The 20,235-nt window shown below is 48.3% G+C and overlaps 1 protein-coding gene across 1 annotated transcript; it reads right to left on the bottom strand.

The window, feature by feature from the left end:
* Window positions 1-37: 37 nt before the first annotated feature.
* OPN1MW3 (opsin 1, medium wave sensitive 3) lies at window positions 38-19,828 on the bottom strand. Its single transcript, XM_053579709.1, has 6 exons — window positions 19,717-19,828; window positions 13,529-13,825; window positions 10,308-10,476; window positions 5,807-5,972; window positions 2,762-3,001; window positions 38-248 (listed from the first exon to the last, which is right to left on the bottom strand). The coding sequence occupies exons 1-6, from the start codon at window positions 19,826-19,828 to the stop codon at window positions 138-140; spliced, it is 1,095 nt and encodes a 364-aa protein (XP_053435684.1). The 3' UTR covers window positions 38-137.
* Window positions 19,829-20,235: the final 407 nt, after the last annotated feature.

Here is a 20,235-nt window from a genome sequence, read left to right as displayed (position 1 = left end):
GGCCCCAGACTGCAGTGAAAGCCTCTGTGACTGTTGGTTTTGGCAAAGAGAAATTCCATTTATTTCACAGGAATAGAGAAAAAGGGGAGGGAGAGGTGGCCAAAGCCCTGGTGGATGGGACAGGTAGGAGGCAGACCTCATGCAGGTGACACTGAAGAGACAGACGAGACCTCTGTTTTGGAGGTGCTGGAGAGTTCAGAGCTATCATCAACCTTCTTCCCAAAAAGATGCAAGATGCAGTTTCGAAACTGGAAGAACAGAAAGTGTCATTCAGCAGAGCAGGAGGGGCCAGTGTGCTGTGTTAAAGGTAAGGCTTGGGGCACTCATTCTGCTATTCAGAATCCCATCAGGAGAATGGAGGAAGGCTCAGGTTACTCCTTGCACACAGGCTGGTCATCTAAATCATCTAATTTAGCAGTTAATGTGACCATTGTGAGTTGAATTGTGTCCCCCAGAAGGATATGCTCAATTCCTAACCACTGGAACCTGAGAATGTGTCCTTATTTGGAAATAAGGTCTTCACAGATATAATTAAGATGTGCATTAAAATGGAGTCATACTATGGTACGGTGAGCCCTGATCCAATGACTGGTGCTCTTTCAAAAAGAGGAAAATTTAGACACAGAGACATAACACAGAGGGAAGAAAGCCATGCGAAGAGAAGGTGGAGCTTGAGTAACACGTCTTTGAGTCAGGGTCCACCAAGGATTGCCAGCAGACATCAGAAGCTAGGAGAGAGGTATAGGGTGCCCCACACACACATAGCATGCAGAGACACCTTTATTTATTTATTTTTTGACACCTTGATTTTGGACTTCTGGTTTCCAGAACTGTGAGATAATCAATTTCTGCTATTTAAGTCACTGAGTTTGTGGTAGTTTGGTATGGCAGCCTCAGGACACTCATACACTGACCAAACACCATGTCAGCTCATGGGTTCATGCTTACAGGAACCTGACTCCAGACTGTCAAGAGGCTCAGAGTCATTTTAGTGAAAAGGAATGTGATTGTCATCTTTTTTCCAGCCCATCAATTTTGGGGTGAGGTCAAGCCTTGGTAAATGGTGATCTAGCTACCTATCTTACCTGTTCAACCAAGAGAGTCTTCTGGAACGAGGAAGGGTCTGCTCTTTGCTGGTTTTGGACCATATTAACTTCTCAAATTATGTCTCACATCATCACTGAACTAACCTCAATGCTTTGAGAGCCCAGCCCAAAGGCGGTCCCTAAAGATTCCAAGCCTACACTTCACTACCTTCAGCTCCCTCTATTATCAACATTCTCAAAAATAAAAATATAATTGTTGAAATTAGTAACATAAGAAATGGTCTTAACAGCAGAATTGACTCAGCTGAAGAGCTGGAAGATAAGGCTGAGGAATTTGTACAGGTAATTCATTCAACATCTACTTGTTGAGCTCTCACTGTACACCAGACTCTGTGTTTTGAGGGAACACAGCAGTGACCACAAAGAGCAAAATTCACTGCCTTCATGGAACATCATTCAGAAAACTCTCATAATGCAGCAGGACAGGATAACAATGTGGAAGGGTGAAAGCAAAGTTTGAAAGCCTGGAGAGGTCTAGAAGTGCAGGGATATCTGGGAGAGGGCCTTCTGGAAGGGAGAATGGAAAGAATCAAATAAAGACAGTACTTTGCAAGATAGTGTAGGATTCCAAAAACTGAAACCAGACTAAAAAATCCTCATGAAAGACAGGGAACAGGGGTCAGGGATTGAACTACACTCTCTGGGTGTCAATGTGCCAACAATGAAGTTCCTAGAAAATCAATTGTGAAAAAAAAAGAAAAAAAAAAGAAAGAAAATCAATTGTGGACTTGGTCCTACTTACTATTCAGATGTTAACAGTAAGAATCTGTGCCTAATGCATCGTACAGACTTTGTACTTGGTTTGTGTGATTCAAGACAAAACCAAAGAGCATGGAGCCATTGAGTGGCTGTAGATAAAGGAGCAAAGAAGAGTCACTTGGAAGGGGTGCATTGGGTCTCGTGAAATGGGAGGCCCCTGAAAACCTTTCTGGTCACCAAGTCATATGGCAGCCGCTCTTTAATGAAGTGCGCTTGGATGATGAACCTTGTAAGGTCAACTGAACCTATCAGGAGGAATCTATGAGCCATGAGCAACTTGCTGCTGAGGCCCAATGTACCAACTAATGATGGCTGCCACTGGACAAGATCTCAGGCAAGACCAGAGTAGTTCCCTCCTGAAGTAAACCATGAACTCATGAAAACAATTAAATTCTTGGTGAGTGCAGCCAAGAAGGGCCTACTTTTGTACTTATAGGAGGACAAATTTGAGAAGAAATGGTTTGAAAATGGGAAGATGAAAGCTGAGAGAAGAGTTGAGTCTATAAAACTAACACAGGCACACTGGTGAATGTACACATGTTTGCAAAGTCCCAGAGTGTTTGGATTCCAGGAGAGCCCCTGAAACTTGACAGCCATAGCCTAAGGCCAACAGAGCAGAAGAATACACACAGCACACACACTCAGGAAAATACCACCCTCAGTCTGAGAGTGTAAAATGATACCTGAGCCTTCTGCTGAAGGCCAGATGGAGCTCGGGCTGGGGACGGGGCACATGCTGAGCCTTTTCCCGGTCATCTTTCTGAAGGCTCGTTTACAGCCTCCCACAGATGCTCCGTGGGCTCCTCACTGGAGACACAATTCCAGGTGGAAGCCATCACTGGCTTCTTCCAGGATAAACAGTATTTTGAGTTTGATTTGCCAATGGCATTACTTACCTGCCGGTTCATAAAGACGTAGATAATGGGGTTGTAGATAGTGGCACTTTTGGCAAAGTAGGCTGGCAGAGCAGCCACCAGAGGGTGGAAGGCATAGCCAGGGTGGGAAGCAGCAAAGCATGCAAAGAAGGCGTAGGGTCCCCAGCAGACACAGTAAGCGAGGACCATCACCACCACCATGCGTGTCACCTCCTTCTCAGCCTTCTGGGTGGACTCAGATTCTTTCTGCTGCTTTGCCACCTGAGAAATATAGAGACAGCGAGTGGGGCACTGAATCAGGGAGGCAGCAATAAACTGGTAACCCAGGAATAGGGAGTCGTGAGAGGGAGGAGAGCCCCTCCCCCCAAGCTATACCAACCCTGCCGGCCAGCAGCCAGCTTCCACCCTGAGTCACAGTACCTGCCTCCAGCACACCCACGCTCTTCCGGGGCATTTCTTTTGGGTTTTGAGGCAGCAAGCAGCTGGACCTGAACTAAGATGACCACCAGAGCCTTCCATGTTCTGGATTTAGCCTGGTAGGAGTTTGGGTGCCTCTCTCAGGCTTAGCTTTGGAGGCCCAAACTTATCACAGGGTGAAGAATGAAGCACTAGCAAGATGGAGCAGGGAGCAGTTGGTGTTTCTTTAGCTAAACCAGTAGCTGGTTGCCTGCCCAATAGCAATGCTAGAGCAATAAAGACTTTGGGCTTGCTTTCTATTTTTCTTTTTGTTTGTCTTTTTAGAGAAAGGGTCTGGCTCTGTCACCTAGGCTAGAGTACAGTTGCTCAAACATAACTCACTATAGCCTTGAACTCCTGGGCTCAAGCCATCCTCTTGCCTCAGCCTCCTGAGTAGCTGGGACTACAGGCACGTGCCACCACACACAGCTACTTTATATATATATATATATATTTTTTTTTTTTTTTTTTTGAGACAGAGCCTCAAGCTGTTGCCCTGGGTAGAGTGCTGTAGTGTCACAGCTCACAGCAACCTCCAACTCCTGGGCTTAAGCGATTCTCTTGCCCAGCCTCCCAAGTAGCTGGGATTACAGGCGCCCGCCACAATGCCTGGCTATTTTTCGGTTGTAGTTGTCATTGTTGTTTGGCAGGCCCCAGCTGGATTCAAACCCACAAGCTCTGGGGTATGTGGCTAAAGCCTTAGCTGCTTGAGCTACAGGCACCAAGCCATACTTTGATATTTTTTTGTAGAGATGGGATCGCTCTATGTTGCCCAGGTTGGTCTCAAACTCCTGGCCACAAGAGATCCTCTTGCCTCCTGCCTCGGCCTCCTGAAGGGCTGGGATTACTGGCATGAGCCACTGGCCCTGGTCCTCTTAGGCTTTCTGGACCAGGCTCTGCTAATCTATAGACTAAACCCTGCTCCTGGACTCATTGTGAGGCATAAATACTCCTCCCAAGGGAAGCTGAAAGCAGCCCTCTCTGGGGGGAGGAAAGAGGCAAATGGCCTCTAGGGCTAGGGGGAGGGGAAGCCACAGAGGCCAGACACTGACTACATAGGCAAGCGACTGACGGCAGGCAGCTGAGTGGAGATGAAAGAGGGACTGTAAAGGCTGGAATCCTGGGAAGGCCGAGACAGCAGGGCTGGGGCCACATCCTGGAGCTTAGAAGCCCATTCAGATTCATTGTGGGCAGAGGTAGCACCAAGTTGGCAAGGCACGACCCTGAAAGCCTTCTACCACCCATGCCAGGTAGGCTCCTGCCAGTTAACACATGGCATATCTGGATCATGTGATCATAGGGGCATTGACTGACAAAGGGTGATTCCTCTGCTTGATGGGAAAACAGAGCTCGCAGTTCTCCAGGCCCCAAGCTCCCTCCCTCTGAGCTCCAGTGGTGGCCCACTGGACAGGGGGTGGGCATGATACCAATGGTTGTGGACAGGATCACCTTCCCAGGGCAGAGTGTTAGACACAGGAAGGTGGGGAGTGGGGCTGGGGAAAACTAACTGCACACTGGAGTTCAGTCCCTGGTCTGCCCCAACAGCCCCATGAAAGAGACAGGATACTCCAGTGGATACTCCAGCCTTCTATTTTTTAAAAAAAAAATTTTTATTTGTTTTTTTGAGACAGAGTCTCACTCAGTCTGTGCCCTGGGTAGAGAGTCCTGGTGTCATAGCCCACAGCAACCTCAAACTCTTGGGCTCAAGCGATTCACTTGTCTCAGCCTCTCAAGTAGCTGGGACTACAAGTACCTGCCACAATGCCCAGTTATTTTTAGAGATGGGGGTCTTGTTCTTGCTCAGGCTGGTCTGGAACTCAGGCAATCTACCTGGCAATCTACTGCTGGGATTACAGGCGTGAGCCATCACGCCTAGCCCAGTGGCAGCCTTTTAAAAACACCTTTTGAGATGCCGGTCTCATCTGCTGATCTGCCCACTCCCCTCTGCTCCATGGGGGAGGTTGGCATTTCCACCACAAGAGAGCTGTCCTGGGGCAGGGAAAGGGTAGCCCCTCCAGGAAGAGTGAGCAGTCCCTTCCCACCCCACCAGGACTGAGAACAAGGGAGCCTGGTCTGAGACCGCAGCCAGCATGAAGAGCAGTCTGATTAATTTTTTTTTTTTTTTTGAGACAGAGTCTCATTTTGTCACCTTCAGTAGAGGTGACAAATTTTGTCACCTTCGTAGCTCACAGCAATATCCAACTCTTGGGGCTCAAGCTATTTTCTTGCCTCAGCCTCCCGAGTGACTGGGACTACACGCACCCCCCACAATGCCCCGCTATTTTTTTAGAGATGGGATCTTGCTCTTGCTCAGGCTAGTCTCAAACCTGTGAGATCAGGGTAATCCCTTCCACCTTGTCCTCCCAGAGTGCTAGGACTACAGGCATGAGCCACCTCACCCGGCCTTGGAACAGCCTGATAAGTCACTGGATCTTAATATTTTCTTACAGGGGTAGAATCCTCTTATCTGAGTATTAAAAAAAAAAAAAGTTTAGGAGTCTCAGTGAACTCATTTAGGGGCAGAACAGCTTGGAGGAGAGAGGGTGATTCTCTGGCTTCACATGGATGTCCTGCCACTGTGGGGGGTGAGGCCAGGCCTGTGGGGCTTACCGCACGGATGGCCAGCCACACTTGCAAGTAGCAGAGCACGATGATACTCAGCGGGATGACACAGCACGTGACCATGAGCACCATCATGTAAGACTGCACTCCGGGGTATGAGCTGCCACTGAACACATCTGGGCCACAAGATGTCTTCAGGCCGTGGGGCCAGTACCTGGAGAGAGGAGCCAGCGCCAGTTCTAAAGTGGGTGGCTGTGGACTTGGGTGGTTTTTTTTTTTTGCAGTTTTCGGCCTGGGCTGGGTTTGAACCCACTACCTCCGGCATGTGGGGCCAGTGCCCTACTCCTTTGAGCCACAGGCGCTGCCCTCGGTAGAGTGCCATGGCCTCACACAGCTCACAGCAACCTCCAACTCCTGGGCTTCTCACAGCAACCTCCAACTCCTGGGCTTAAGCGATTCTCTTGCCTCAGCCTCCCGAGTAGCTGGGATTACAGGCACCCGCCACAATGCCCAGCTATTTTTTGGTTGCAGTTCAGCCGGGGCCTTACTGACTGAGCCACAGGCACCACCCCAGGTCAACTCTTTTGAAGTGAATGGTTCAGCAGCATTTAGTCCATCTACTACCAGAACATTTTTATCACTCAAAAGAAAACCCTTGGGTAGGATTTTGGTAACTCCTGCGCTTACTTAGGTCTCACGCATCCCTCTTGCCCTGACCTTCTTTTTCTTTTCTTTTTTTTAGAGACAGAGTCTCACTTTGTCGCCTTCGGTAGTGTGCAGTGGTGTCACAACTCACAGCAACCTCCAACTCCTGGGCTTAGGCGATTCTCTTGCCTCAGCCTCCAGAGTAGCTGGGACTACAGGCTCCTGCCGCAATGCCCGGCTATTTTTTTGTTGCAGTTTGGCCGGGACCGGGTTCATACCCACCACCTTCGGTATATGGGCCTGGCGCCCTACTCACTGAGGCACAGGTGCCAGCCCTGTCCTGACCTTCTAAGAACAGCTATGAAGACCTGAATCTCTCTTCTGACTGTAATTAAAGGGGTAGCTCACCAGGCGGCCGTAGGAATTGGACGACTGATAGGGTCAAACCCCGCCCCAATACCCCTAAATATCCTCCCCTCCTCAACCAGAGGTCCCACCAAAGCAAAGTAAATGGGCCAACCCACACCCTTACAACAGATGTCCAACCCAGGAAAGGAAATGTCCCGACCCCCACCTTCCTGACTTTTAACTCCCCCTCATTCGCCATTACCCAAGTGTGGCTTTCTTCACGGTTGGAAATCATTTTTTTTGTTTTGTTTTGTTTTGTAGAGACAGAGTCTCACTTCATGGCCCTTGGTAGAGTGCCATGGCCTCACACAGCTCACAGCAACCTCCAACTCCCGGGCTTAAGCAATTCTCTTGCCTCAGCCTCCCAAGTAGCTGGGACCACAGGCGCCCGCCACAACGCCCAGCCATTTTTCAGTTGCAGTTCACCCGGGGCCAGGTTTGAACCCGCCACCCTCGGTATATGGGGCCGGCGCCTTACCAACTGAGCCACAGGCGCCGCCTCACGGTTGGAAATCTTACCCCATCTGCACCCAGGTGGAATGAAACCATTTTAATTGCACAAACCGGGCAATTTTTTCTTTCCTCTGGTGCTTCGGAATAATCTTTCATCTTTGGCTCCGTAACCTTTCATTTGGTGCTGAAACCCGAGATGGGGAGAAGCCCCTTTGGGGAGCCGAAGTATACCCCATCGGACCCAGCTAAATGGACTCTTCTGGTGAGACGAAAGAAAACGGGAAACCTCTCGGACTTTCTCCTTCCTCCTACATTTTCCCTTTAATCTCATTTCTTTTCCTACCTCCAGTCACAGACTTCCCTTGTTCACCTCTAAGCTGTCTTTTACCTCCAGAGTCACACATTCCCCCTTCTTCACCTCTAAACCGCCTTTTGACTAATCTTAAGCCTCTAAAGCTCTATCCTGACCTCAAACCAAAATGTCTCTTTTTTTTTTTTCTGTAATACTGCTTGGCCTACATACAAACTTGACAGTAGCTTGCAGTGGCCTCAACATGGCACCTTCGATCTCTCAATTCTCACCAATCTCAATAATTACTGTCAAAAATTAGGCAAATGGTCAGAGATCCCTTCTATCCAGGCATTTCTCATATTCTGAAACATTCCTTCCCTGTGTTCGTCCTGTGAACCCTCTCAGATTCTCCTGGTATGGGTAACACCAGCTTCTCCTGATACCCTTCCACAGCCCCTACTGCTCCTCTCCAACCCTCTCTCCCTCCATTCTCTCAATCAGAACACCCAGGAAGTTTCTGTGTAGGATACCTCTCTTCCGTCTATAACTCCTATCAGCCACCCATTCTCATTGCCCTCCAATCCCCACGTCCATATCTTTACCTTAAATAATACCCCATCCCACCATCACCCACCCGCCCTCTGCCCCCCATGGTAGAAAAAAATGGCAGAATTTCCCCCAGGTCCCTTAGATCTCCCAGGGAGATATCATTGATCTGGCCATCAAGGTGTTGGCAGTGCCTCTCAGAGCTCCAGTATTGGTTTCTGCCATTAAGCAAGCAGCTACTTCTTGAAACTCCTCGAGGCATCCCGAAAAAAAACAAAATCTTCCTCACGATCAGGATTATGTTTTATGTGCAGCAAACTAGGCTTCCGGACAAAGCAGTGCCCTAAATCCAACCCCCCACCCCAAAATGTGTCCAGCCTGCAGAGGTCTGGCTGCCCTGGTCTTTCTGAAGATCCGGTGCAGACACTCTCAGAACATGGCTGAAGTTCCCTCCTGAGCCTAGCTGCGAAAGACCAACGACCTCTGGAAAATCAGAATACCTCCTGGACGTCATCCTGGAAAACTGAACTCTAGGGGATTTTTTCTTATAGAAGGCAAGCCGATCTTTTCTCTTTTCTTCTTTTTTTCTCTTTTCTAACAAACACGGGAGCAACTTCATCCACACTGCCACTTTGTAAAAATCCTCTAAAAAATGAGCAGAGAGAGGGCTGCGCCTGTGGCTCAAAGGAGTAGGGTGCCCCATATACCGGAGGTGGCAGGTTCAAACCCTGCCCCGGTCAAAAACTTCAAAAAAAGAAAAAAGAAAAAAAGAGCAGAGAGCTCAGTAAAGTCCTCTCAGGATTGCTGGCAGCCCTGGCAACTCCAACTTGTTCCCGCCTCTCACTGTCCATCTTCCTCTTTGGTTGTTGTCTGTTAAGGTCACTGCAACTTTTTCTCATTCTCAGTTTCAAACCAGTAACCTTCCACCTCATGTCTCAATTTATTAGCCAGACAGTCACCCCAAAACACCTCATATCCTCACTTACTGGATACCAACCAGCTCAGACTGAAAAAAAACAAAGAGTTCCTGTAAACACCACTCCCTTATCCTATTCCTCTCCCCCTCCCATTCTTTTTACAAGTAGCCCACGCAGCCCCTCTCCCTGAAGGAAGTAGTTAAAGAGATACCACGCCCATCATCCCACCTCCTTATAATAGACAAAAAAGACTGTAATGATAGGGTCAAACCCTGCTCAAATAGGGTGGACCTGCCTAAAAGAATCAACCTCCTACCCTCTCCAACCAGATGTCTCACCTAAAAAAGGTGAATGGGTCAACCACCTACCCTACCCCACTGGATGTCCCACCTGGGAAAGGTAAATAGGCCAACCCACACCCGTACAACAGATGTCCAACCCAGGAAAGGGAATGTCCCAGCCTCGACCTTCCTGACCTTTAAAACTCCTATTTGCCTTTACCCATGTGTGGCTTTCTTCCTGGTTGAAAATCTTACCCCACCTGCACCCAGGTGGAATAAAGCCATTTTAATTGCACAAACCAGGCCTCTGTTTTCTTTTTGTCTTTCACCTTGGAATGATCTTTCATCTTTAGCTCCATAACCTTTCAGCAACAACATAGGGTAGTGCCTCCATCAGATGCAGCACGAGGCTCGTGCTTGGCAGCTGGTGGGAGGAGAATGGGAGAGGCAGACAGGCTTTCACAAGGTCTGTTTCCCAGAAAGATGGATGCTTACTGACAAAAGATCATTCCCTCTCCAAACACCATGCAACCTTACTCATGAAGTTGTCCAGCAAGACAGTGAAATGCCATCCTGTCTATTTCCTTCCAATCAAACATCTAAGCCACTTACTCAGAAGTTTGGGTCTTCCCCCAAAGAATTGGCCCAGGACACGAATGAACCATAGGTACAAGTGTAATTGCAACCTAAGTAACTTCTGAACGTAGGGTTGGGAGGTAGGCAAAATGTGCAAGAAGGTCTGGAATCCAAACATACCCTGAGTTCAGTTACAGCTGTGCCAATGGCCTGAGCTGCTCATGCTTGGAAGAAACATGTTTCCAGAGGTTCCAGGACCAGTGAGCCCATTTCTGAGTTCTATGTTGCAGCCAAACAGGTTCATTCGTTCATAGACATGACAAACTCAATGGGGCCCAGACACAGGAAGTGATTTGCCTCAAAGGCACAAAGTCTGACCCTCCCTGCCCCATCCCAAACAAGTCACCTTCCTGGCACCCTTTCACACTTACCTGCTCCAACCGAAAATGGGTGGGGCTGTCCACACAGCAGCCCAGACCCAGGAGAAGACAATGCCCATAATGGCCAGCTTGGCATCAAATCTCACGTTGCCAAAGGGCTTACAGACCACCAGCCATCTTTCCCAGGAAATGATGGCCAGGGACCAGAGACCTGTGATTCCTACAGGGGAGAGCAGACAGATGGCTTTGAGCAGGAGCAAAGGAAAAACAGCCTCCAATATCACCTCTTTCTTTCCAGAACAGCTGACAGCTTTCAAGATAGAGAGGTGTCCCCGTCCCTCCAGCTGTAAGACCTGATTCTCCAAAAAGTATTTTCTGGCTCAGGGTGTTCTGGGCTTGGTCAGTGGCTGGCTCATCAATTTCTTTTTCTTTCCTTGCCCATCTCATTCTGTCTCTTCCACCTTGCTTCCCACTGACCCAGTACCTCAATTTCTCCGGTTTTCCTCCTCTTCCCCCCCTCACCATCCTTTCTTTTCTCTCTGTCTCTTTTTTTTTGAGACAGAGTCTCACTTTGTTGCCCTCAGTAGAGTTTTGTGGCATCATAGCTCACAGCAACCTCAAACTCTTGGGCTCAAGCTATTCTCTTGCTTCGCCTCCCAAGTATCTTGGGATTACAGGTACCTGTCACAACACCCGGCTATTTTTAGAGATGGAGGTCTAACACTTGGCTCAGGCTGGTCTCAAACTCATGGGCTCAGGCAATTCACCCTCTTCAGCCTCCCAGAGCCCTAGGATCACAGTGTGAGAACTCTTGACCTGGGTGGGATTCTGTCATATCTGGCTCTATGTCTGTCTCCTCCTTTGCTGGTCCCACAGCCCCAAACTTGCTGCCCCTGGTCAGAGCCTGATTCAGGAGTAGGAACTCAGGGTGCGTTGGACTCAAGTAAGCCAAATTTAAAATGGGTGCTCAGATGGAAGCCTCCAGAACCCTGTGAGCCTCTCCTCCCACCCGAGCCTGACCTTTTCTTTTCTCTTAACCTCAGTTGCTTTCCCTCTGGAACAGGAGGTCCAAGCTCCTGGTTTGGCCACTGAGTTTCTTGCCAACTCAGTCATGGGATCTTGAAGCTGGGAACCTTGAATTCATGGAGCTCTCTCCTCAACCTGCACACATCCATCCCCATGATGGAAGCAAGCAAGAGCCATGAGGCCCTGTACCTGACATCCACCAGTCCTACTTCTGATGCCACTGACAGAACTCTTGATGGCCACATCCATACCAGCATGACCACACTGAGGTGCTGTCATCCCAGCCAAGAGCAAGGAAATAGGATATGTCTAGTCATCTGTGCCCCTCCTTCCACCTCATGCCCACGTTCCCGCCTCCACTCCCTCACTCTTCCTTTCCAAGAACGTCTAATGGACACTTGGCATTTCCTTCCATTATGAACATAGCAGCATTAGCAATACCCATGACTCAGTCAGCAAGAGAAGTCACATGTATTCACATCAATTTACAGAGGTGGCAGACATTCCGAAATATCATTTTTATTCATTGCTACTTTGAAATCTCAGTAGTTTTGTTAGGCCAGATTCTATTATTTAATACTTCAGTACAGAATGGTGTCACAAGTACTTTTTTTTTTTGAAACAGAGTCTCAGTATGTCGCCCTGGGTAGAGTGCTGTGCCATCACAACTCACAGCAACCTCAAACGCTTGGGCTTAAGCGATTCTCTTGCCTTGGCCTCCCAAGTAGCTAGGACTATAGGCGCCCACCACAATGCCTGGCTATTTTTGTTGTTGTTGTTGTTTTTGTTGCCGCCATTGTTTTTAGCAGGCCCTGGCTGGGTTCTAACCCACCAGCCCGGGTGTATGTGGCTGGCGCCATAACCACTGAGCTACTGGTGCCGAGCCCGTCACAAATACTTCTAATAAATACTAGTACTTTTAATGCAAGCCTGTGTTACTAACTAATATTTAATACTTCGATAACAATTTTTCAATATAATTGGCTGCCTTTGTAGCCTACAGAGCTCACTTCACGCACTTGTAAGCATTCTTCTGAGATAGGGTCTGCAGGCGTCCCAGAGGGACAAGGGCATCTGAGTGACATCAAAGCTAGTGGATAAGTACTGGATGGTTGGCACCTGGGTGCTACAAGAACAGACCATGAACAGAGGCAAAGGCAAGTGGGAAACCCTGGCAGAAGCAGAGACAGACAAGGACAGAGATACAGGGAAGGGCTGAGTTCCAACTGGTGCCACACCCACTGCAGAGCACTTGGATGTGGGAAATGGACTTTCTCTGCCTAACCTTCCCTGGTCTGGGCCATCATCTGCATGATGAGAAGCAGCCATGTGGGGTGGTGTGGGGCAGTCAAGAGCGGGGCAAGGCAAGTGGGCCTCCCACCTCCAGTGTCCTTCCCCTGAGATAAAGTCCCAGCCCCTGCATGACATCCAAGGCCTCCAAGGTGTCCCCTCCTCTGCCTGGACCAACTGTTTCCAGCCTCTCCTTGGCCACTCTTCTTGTGGAGCTGCCCACAAAGATGGTAGTGATAGGGGTGGGGAAAGGGATATGGGCTCTAGTTTCAGCATCCTGAGAGCTCTAATGAGAATCATGTCTTTTCCCCAGGGGAGCCACAAGGATAAGCACCCCTGACCTGGGTGGGATTTTGTCCTATCTGGCTCTATGTCTGTCTCCTCACTTGCTGGTCCCACAGCTCCAAGTTGGCTGTCCCTGGTCAGAGCCTGATTCAAGAGTAGGAACTCAGGGTGTGTTGGACTCAAGCAAGCTAAATTTATTTTTATTTTTTTTTTTTAATTTTTTTATTAAATCATAACTGTATACAATGATATGATTATGGGGCATCATACACTCACTTCATAAACCATTTGACACATTTTTATCACAGTGGTTAACATAGCCTTTCCGGCGTTATCTCAGTTACTGTGCCAAAACATTTATATTCTACATTTACCAAGTTTCGCAAATACCCCTGTAATATGCACCACAGGTGTGATCCCACCGATTCCCCTCCCTCTACCCATCCCCCCCTTTCCCACTTCCCCCTATTGTTATCAAGCTAAATTTAAAGTGGGTGCTCAGAGGGAAGCCTCCAGAACCCTGTGAACCCCTCCTCCCACCTCTCCGATGACTCTGTGTGTCTGTCTCCCTATGCATTTGTACCTCACACCATGCACTGCAGGTCCACTGCGTGAAAGTATTTCTTCGTCTATTGGGCTGGGCCTCCCACAAGCCTGGGTGACTAGCTTACCACATAGGGAAACGGTGTAGCCCTCCAAGACACACAGAGGGTGGCCCAGCACGAAGTAGCCGTAGATCTGATTCACAACGCTGATAGTGCTGGCAATGATGGTTTCTGTTAGGTCAGCGACCGCCAGGTTCACCAGAATCCAGTTCAGAGGGTGGCGTAGCTTCTTGAACCTCATGGTGGCCGCCAGCACAAGCCCATTAGTGAAGACGGATGCGATGACCACAAAGATCATCCAGGCACTGGTGAGGTGGTACACCCACCTGGGAGCTATGTGGTAGTTGGGGCCTTCAAAGGGGCCTGGAGGCAGGAGGTACAGAGTAGAGAGGAGCTGGGCAGCAGGATCACTCACCTGGATCAGCACCCCAATTTCACCCTGACCTGCTCCATCACAGCACCACTACGGCCCTCCCCACCCTCCTGCTCAGTACCTTCATTTTTGCAACTGGCTCCTTCCCTCCAGCTTTGCCCATCCTCAGACAACTTCCCCATCCACCCTGTGCCTTAAGCTAGAGACCATTGCCTGCTGGTCACGCACACTGGCACCTTGAATCAGACAGAACTCTCCTCCACTTGCTTCCACCAACTCCCCACTCCCAGCACACTGAGCCACCCTGGAGGGGCATGTGCTCCCATGCCCTTGCCCCCTCTTCTCCCCAGCCCAGAGTCAAGTCCTCTGCCACCCCGAGACTAACCCTTTCATGGTGTGAAGCCCAGTTCAGAAGGCTTTGCCCTACAGAAGCCTTTCCAGTTTCCCCAGCTAATGTCAACTCAGCCCCTTGGGAAGCCCACTGTTCACATCTGTCATGCTCAACCATGTATTGAAGCATCTCTCATGAATTCCCATGTTGAAATCCTAATCCCCAAGGTGATTGGATTAGGTGGAGCCTTTGGGACGTGATTTAGGCCATGCAAGTGGAGCAGTAGGGGACCTCACAAATGGGATTAGTGCCCATATTGAAGAAGGCTTAGAGCAGTGGTTCTCAACTTTCCTAATGCTGCAGCCCTTTAATATAGTTCCTGTGGGTCGTGACCCATAGGTTGAGAACCGCCGGCTTAGAGAGCTCTCTAGTTCTCTAGCTCCGTTTCTACCATGTGATGACACAGCAAGAAGTTGACAGTTGCAGCTGGCAAGAAGGCCCTTGCCAGAACCCAACCATGTTGGCATCCTGACTTCCAGCTTCCAGAACTCTGAAAAATAAGTTTCTGTTGTTTAAGAGTCACCGGATCAATGGTATTTGCTTTTTCTTTTTTTTGAGACCGAGTCGTACTATCTCCAGTGAGGAAAACAAACTCGCCCTCAGTAGAGTGCTGTGGCGTCACAGCTAACAGCAACCTCTAACTCTTGGGCTTAAGCAATTCTCTTGCCTCAGCCTCCCAAGGAGCTGTGACTACAGGCGCCCGCCACAACACCGGCCTGTTTTTTTTTTGTTGTTGTTGTTGTAGTTGCTGTTGCTGACTTTAGCTGGCCTGGGCCAGGTTTGAACCCACCAGCCTTGGTCTATGTGGCTGACGCCGTACCCACTGTGCTATGGGAGCCACTGGTACTTTTGTATAGTAACTGGCACTAAGACACAAATACGAGTTTTGTTTTCCTCACTGGAGATGCTCAGAAAATGAATTAATGAGGGGATGTATTATGAGTTTAATTGTGTTCCAAATTCACATGCTGGAGTCCTGATCCCCAGTATCTCAGAATGTGACCATTTTTGGAGATATGATCTTTACAGAGGTGATCAAATTAAAATGGATTCATTAGTGTTGGCCCTGATCTAATACGACTGGTGTTCCATGAAAGGGGGAAACTTGCACCCATAGAACATCGCTCAGAGGTTGGGGTAGTGCTTCCACTAGCCAAGGAATGTCACAGATTGCCAACAACCCCCAGAAGCTGGGAAGAGGCATGGAATAGATTCTCCTTCAAAGTCACTAGTAGGGACCAACTCTGCTGATACTTTGATCTCAGACTTCTGTCCTCCAGAACTGGAATATGACACATTTTGTTGTTTAAGCCACTCAGATGCCAGTATTTTTCCATGACAAGCCTAGGAAATCCATACAGAATAAAAAGGAGGGTTAACTCATCTTTATTGTGACGCAGTGGCTCTATACCCTTTGTGTTGGAAGGACCTCTTCCACCATCATCATTTTTGGTAGGACACTTAAAGGGGTTAAAAGCCACAGTCTCTGCTGCCATATTAGGCCTTATGACATTTCTATGAAAGTACATGGAGAGTCCCCTGGATTTATCAAGATTTTTTTAGTTGTGTGTTACAAAAATACAATTCAAACTAATTTCAGAAAAATGGGGAGTTTCTAGATGTGGCTAGGAGAGACAGGTAAATCTCACCTCTAACACAACTGGACTCCATGACATCTAACTTCCTCTTGTGCATGGGGCCCATTTGTTCCTAATGTGGAGAGCTCCTAGAAACCATTAACAATATTGGCAACCATGTTAGATGGTACGGGATCCCCAGAAACCCCCAATAGAGAGCAATAGTGACAGACTATTGACAACCCAAGGCATGTGTAATAGCAGTCTCTGTGCAGAAGGGAGCAATGGGGCTGCTGATAGACCCAAGAACAGAAAACTCCCAAATTGCCAACAGGTCATTACCAGAAAGCACAGCAGGTTAATTTGAAAGCGGGTGAAACAGAGGTGTTTGGAATACTCTAGTTCATGGGAAAGTGCAAGGGAGTAGAGCAATTTAGATGCTACAATTTCTCCAAACAAGGCAGCCAGCAGAGTCCCTGACAGTTTCCTGACAACCAATGGAGTCCAAACTGAGACAAGAGGGGCAAAAGAAAGACCAGGTCCAAGCAACAGTCAGGGAGGGGATAGAAGCTTCTAGCAACCAGAGTGGTTTCCTGGCCTGCTCCTCCCTCATGAAGGTTCCAGAACTGATTTCATGAAGAAAGGAGCAAGAGAATCAAAGTCAACTCCTGGATCGGCACCTGTAGCACAGTGGTTATGGCGCCACTGGTGGGTTGAGCCCAGCCGGGGCCAGCTAAACAATGGTTACAACTGAAACAAAAAATATCCGGGCGTTGTGGCAGGTGCCTGTAGTCTCAGCTACTTGGGAGGCTGAGGCAAGAGAATCACTTAAGCCCAAGAGTTTGAGGTTGCTGTGAGCTGTGATGCCACAGCACTCTACCCAGGGCGACAAAAAAAAAAAAAAAAAAAAAAGGTCAACTCTCAGGCAAAGTGATTCTCAGAAATACAGGGATGGAGGGAATTGGAGGGAGGCAGAAGCTAGACTTCTTCAATTAAACTTTCTTTTTTTTTTTGTAAGTATCATTTTTTATTACAAATCACATAAGAAGGTATACAATGGGCCTCAGATCTACCTGGGAGAAGGAGGAAGCAACAGCAAAGTGTACAAAGAGAATTTTTTTTTTTTCAGGGAAATAGGCAAATTTGAGGTCGGGTGACCCTGCCTTGCTCCTCCTCTCAATTAAACTTTCTTTCCCAGATTTTAATTTGGAAACTTCAAGCTATTTTATTATATAACTATAAAACAAAATTAAAATTTAAAAATAAATCCCTGAAAATAAAAACAAAGAAACTAATGCATGTCTCCTCAGAAGCATAATCACATAGAGAGGACTGTTCTAAAAGAATCGCAAACTCTCTGGTTTGACTACATGATGTAGTGGCTTATATCCTAAGGATAAATAGACCTGTAAAAATCTTAAGTTTTCAGTAATCATAATGTTGCTGGCAGTGTTGTGTTGTTATTTAGAGACTATTGTGTGTATGTTGTGAGATAAACAAATGAGTAATTATTTGACATTCTAATTCTTTTTTTTTTTTTTTTTTGAGACAGAGCCTCAAGCTGTTGCCCTGGGTAGAGTGCTGTAGCATCACAGCTCACAGCAACCTTCAACTCCCGGGCTCATGTGAGTCTCCCGTCTCCGCCTCCCAAGTAGCTGGGACTACAGGCGTCCACCACAACACCCAGGTATTTTTTTTTAGTTGCAGCCATCATTGTTGTTTGGCGGGCCTGGGCTGGATTGGAATCCGCCAACTCAGGTGTTTGTGGCTGGCGCCTTAGCTGCTTGAGCCACAGGCGCCAAGCCTGAAATTCTAATTCTTATTGTACCCCAAACCCTCAAGAACAGGACTCACAGATGTAAAACCCACTGGCATCTACTGAGAAAGCAAGTTGCTATTTTGAAAACAGAAACAGAAGGGAAGAATAAAGCATTTATCCCACCTCTCATGTACACTGTACCCTAGGGAACCCAAGAGTATAAATGAGAGCCTGTTTTTCCTTATCAAAGTAGACAGCTAATAGATAAAGACAGAGTCAGGTGTCATCAGAATGTCATCATTTTGCATCCCCCATGGTTTAACTGGTGGGGCCTCACCCCAGAAAAGAGATAGTTTCCTAATAAATTGGTCTTGCCAAAACACACCAACAAATTCAACCTGCCTTTGATCAGACCTTCAAATCAAGTACCAATTTACAGGAAAAAAAAATGGTAATAAGCAGAGTCAAAAAAGCCATCATTCAACGTCTGAAGTGTGGGAAAGTCCAGGGACAAACGACTTGTTTCCTTCAACAAATAAATTGCGAGATGGAAGGGGAACTCCTACGTTCAAAGAGAATCAAAAGATACATCAATCAATCTGAACGTGTGGACTGTGTTAGAGCCCTGATTGAAGCCAACTGGAAACACTCGAGCCATTCACAACACTGACTAGGGTTGTGAGGATGACTCGGGAAATACTGCTTCACTTTTAGGTGTGATGATGGCATTGTGGTCATGTTTTTAAGAGTCCTTTTGTCTTAGAGGCACATACTGAAAAGTTACAGCAGAAAAGAGGTCTTGGATTTGCTTTCACAATCAGAAAGAAAGGATTAGTGGGGGCGGGTTGCAGATGAAATAAGACCAGTCTGGAAGCTGAGTGACAGGTACTGGGGTCTATTGTACTCTTGTCTCTACTTTGGTGGATGGTTGATGTTTTGCAAAAAAGAAAATCACCCCAACATTTTTTTCTTTTTTGAGAGTCTCACTATGTCACCCTGGGTAGAGTGCTGTGGCATCACAGTTCACAGCAACCTCAAACTCCTGGGCTTAAGCAATTCTCTTGCCTCAGCTCATAGCAACCTCAAAGTCTTGGACTTAAGCAATTCTCTTGCCTCAGCCTCCCAAGTAGCTGGGACTACAGGCACCCACCACAATACCCGGCTATTTTTTGTTGTTGCAGTTGTCATTGTTGTTTAGCAGGCCTGGGCTGGCTTTGAACCCGCCAGCCTTGGTGTATGTGGCCAGCGCCATAACCACTGAGCTATGGGCACTGAGCCACAACCCAAAATTTGAAAAAAACGTATATGTCAATGAAATCAGGGGACTTCCATCAAGGAAATTCTGGGGCACAAGTAGTCACGTCGAGGCACATTGCAGGTACTCAGCCGGTTCAGCTCGAGAACCCTGTTGCTAATTAGCACTCATCCCTGGCTGACCCATCGTGGATACTGCCAACTCAAGGAGCTACTGTGGCTTCTGGAAGAACCCAGGGAGAGGTGTCAGCAGCATCCTCCGCTCCCCAGAAGGCCCACATGTAAGGCTGGTTGACTGGGCAGAGCTTGGGCAGACCCGATGAGTGTTCAGCTCTCTGTGGGCCTAGATCTCTCTCCCAGGACTGCTTCAAAGGCTGCCCTGGGCACTAAGTGAACCTCTTTCCCACTGAAGTGTGCAGCTAAAGGCTACATGTCCCAGGCTGGAGTTGGACCAGATGACTACTACCATCTCTTTGGACCCTAAGATTCTAGAAAGTTTTTTGCCTTCTCCTGCTGTCTTCCCCAGCTTCCCCCTGTGGGGCAGACAGGCCCTCCCCTTCCCTCAGGTGTCTCAGTGTCCTCCTTTGGGACACCCAGTCAGCAGGATCCTAGGCATTTGTCTCCTTCTGGCTTCAGTAGATGTAAAGACAAACACGACTCCTTCTCCAGGAAACTCAGGGTGTTTTCATGTAATGGGAGCTCACCAGTAGCACACAGTGGAGGGGACCTGGGTTCTCAAAGGGTTTGAAAGGGCATATTCAATATTATGATGCCCTTTTATATTAGGAAAGGAAGCCCCCTGTTCATGTCATCATAAAAGGTAAGGGAAAGACCTTTGCAGTGAGTGGGGGTGTGCAGAAGAGAGATCCCCTTGGGCAGAGTGAATGCCTGCTCGCTCACCTCTGGTGGTGTTGCTGTTGGTATAGATGAAGATGCTCCCCTGGGTGCTGTCCTCATGGGTGTCCTGAGGCTGTCTGCCTGTGAGCCTTTGGTGGCCCCATTGCTGGGCCATGGCTATGGAAAGCTGTGCCCCTGATGCCCGCCAGCCCCGGCACATTGCCTGAGGGGTCATGTCACTTTATACCAGCCTGTGGGATCAGCCCAGGCCTCCTCACCTCAAAAGATCCCAAACTCTACACCATCTGATCTCTTAATTGGTCCTGGGACTTAGCCCTCCTCCCAGCTCTTCTGAAGGCAGCTCAGAGGGATTTGCTGGGAAGCAAACTCCTGCCCCCACCAACCCCTCAGGTTTATGTGTTCTCTGTTCCCTTTACTGCCCAGTGTCCGCATACCGACCCAAGGGTCAGGATTTTCAGATTGGGGTGGGGAGGTGGGGAAGCAGCCCAAAGCTTAAATCTGCCTTTCTTGCCTGGTTCTTCTGAAAGCCAGGGTAGGCTTTTCGGGGCTGAGGCCTGGAAC

Source organism: Nycticebus coucang, chromosome X (assembly GCF_027406575.1).
Source record: "Nycticebus coucang isolate mNycCou1 chromosome X, mNycCou1.pri, whole genome shotgun sequence".
NCBI classification, from domain to species: Eukaryota; Metazoa; Chordata; class Mammalia; order Primates; family Lorisidae; genus Nycticebus; species Nycticebus coucang.
Note: the sequence above shows the minus strand (reverse complement) of the source record. Positions and strands in the feature narration are given on the sequence as shown.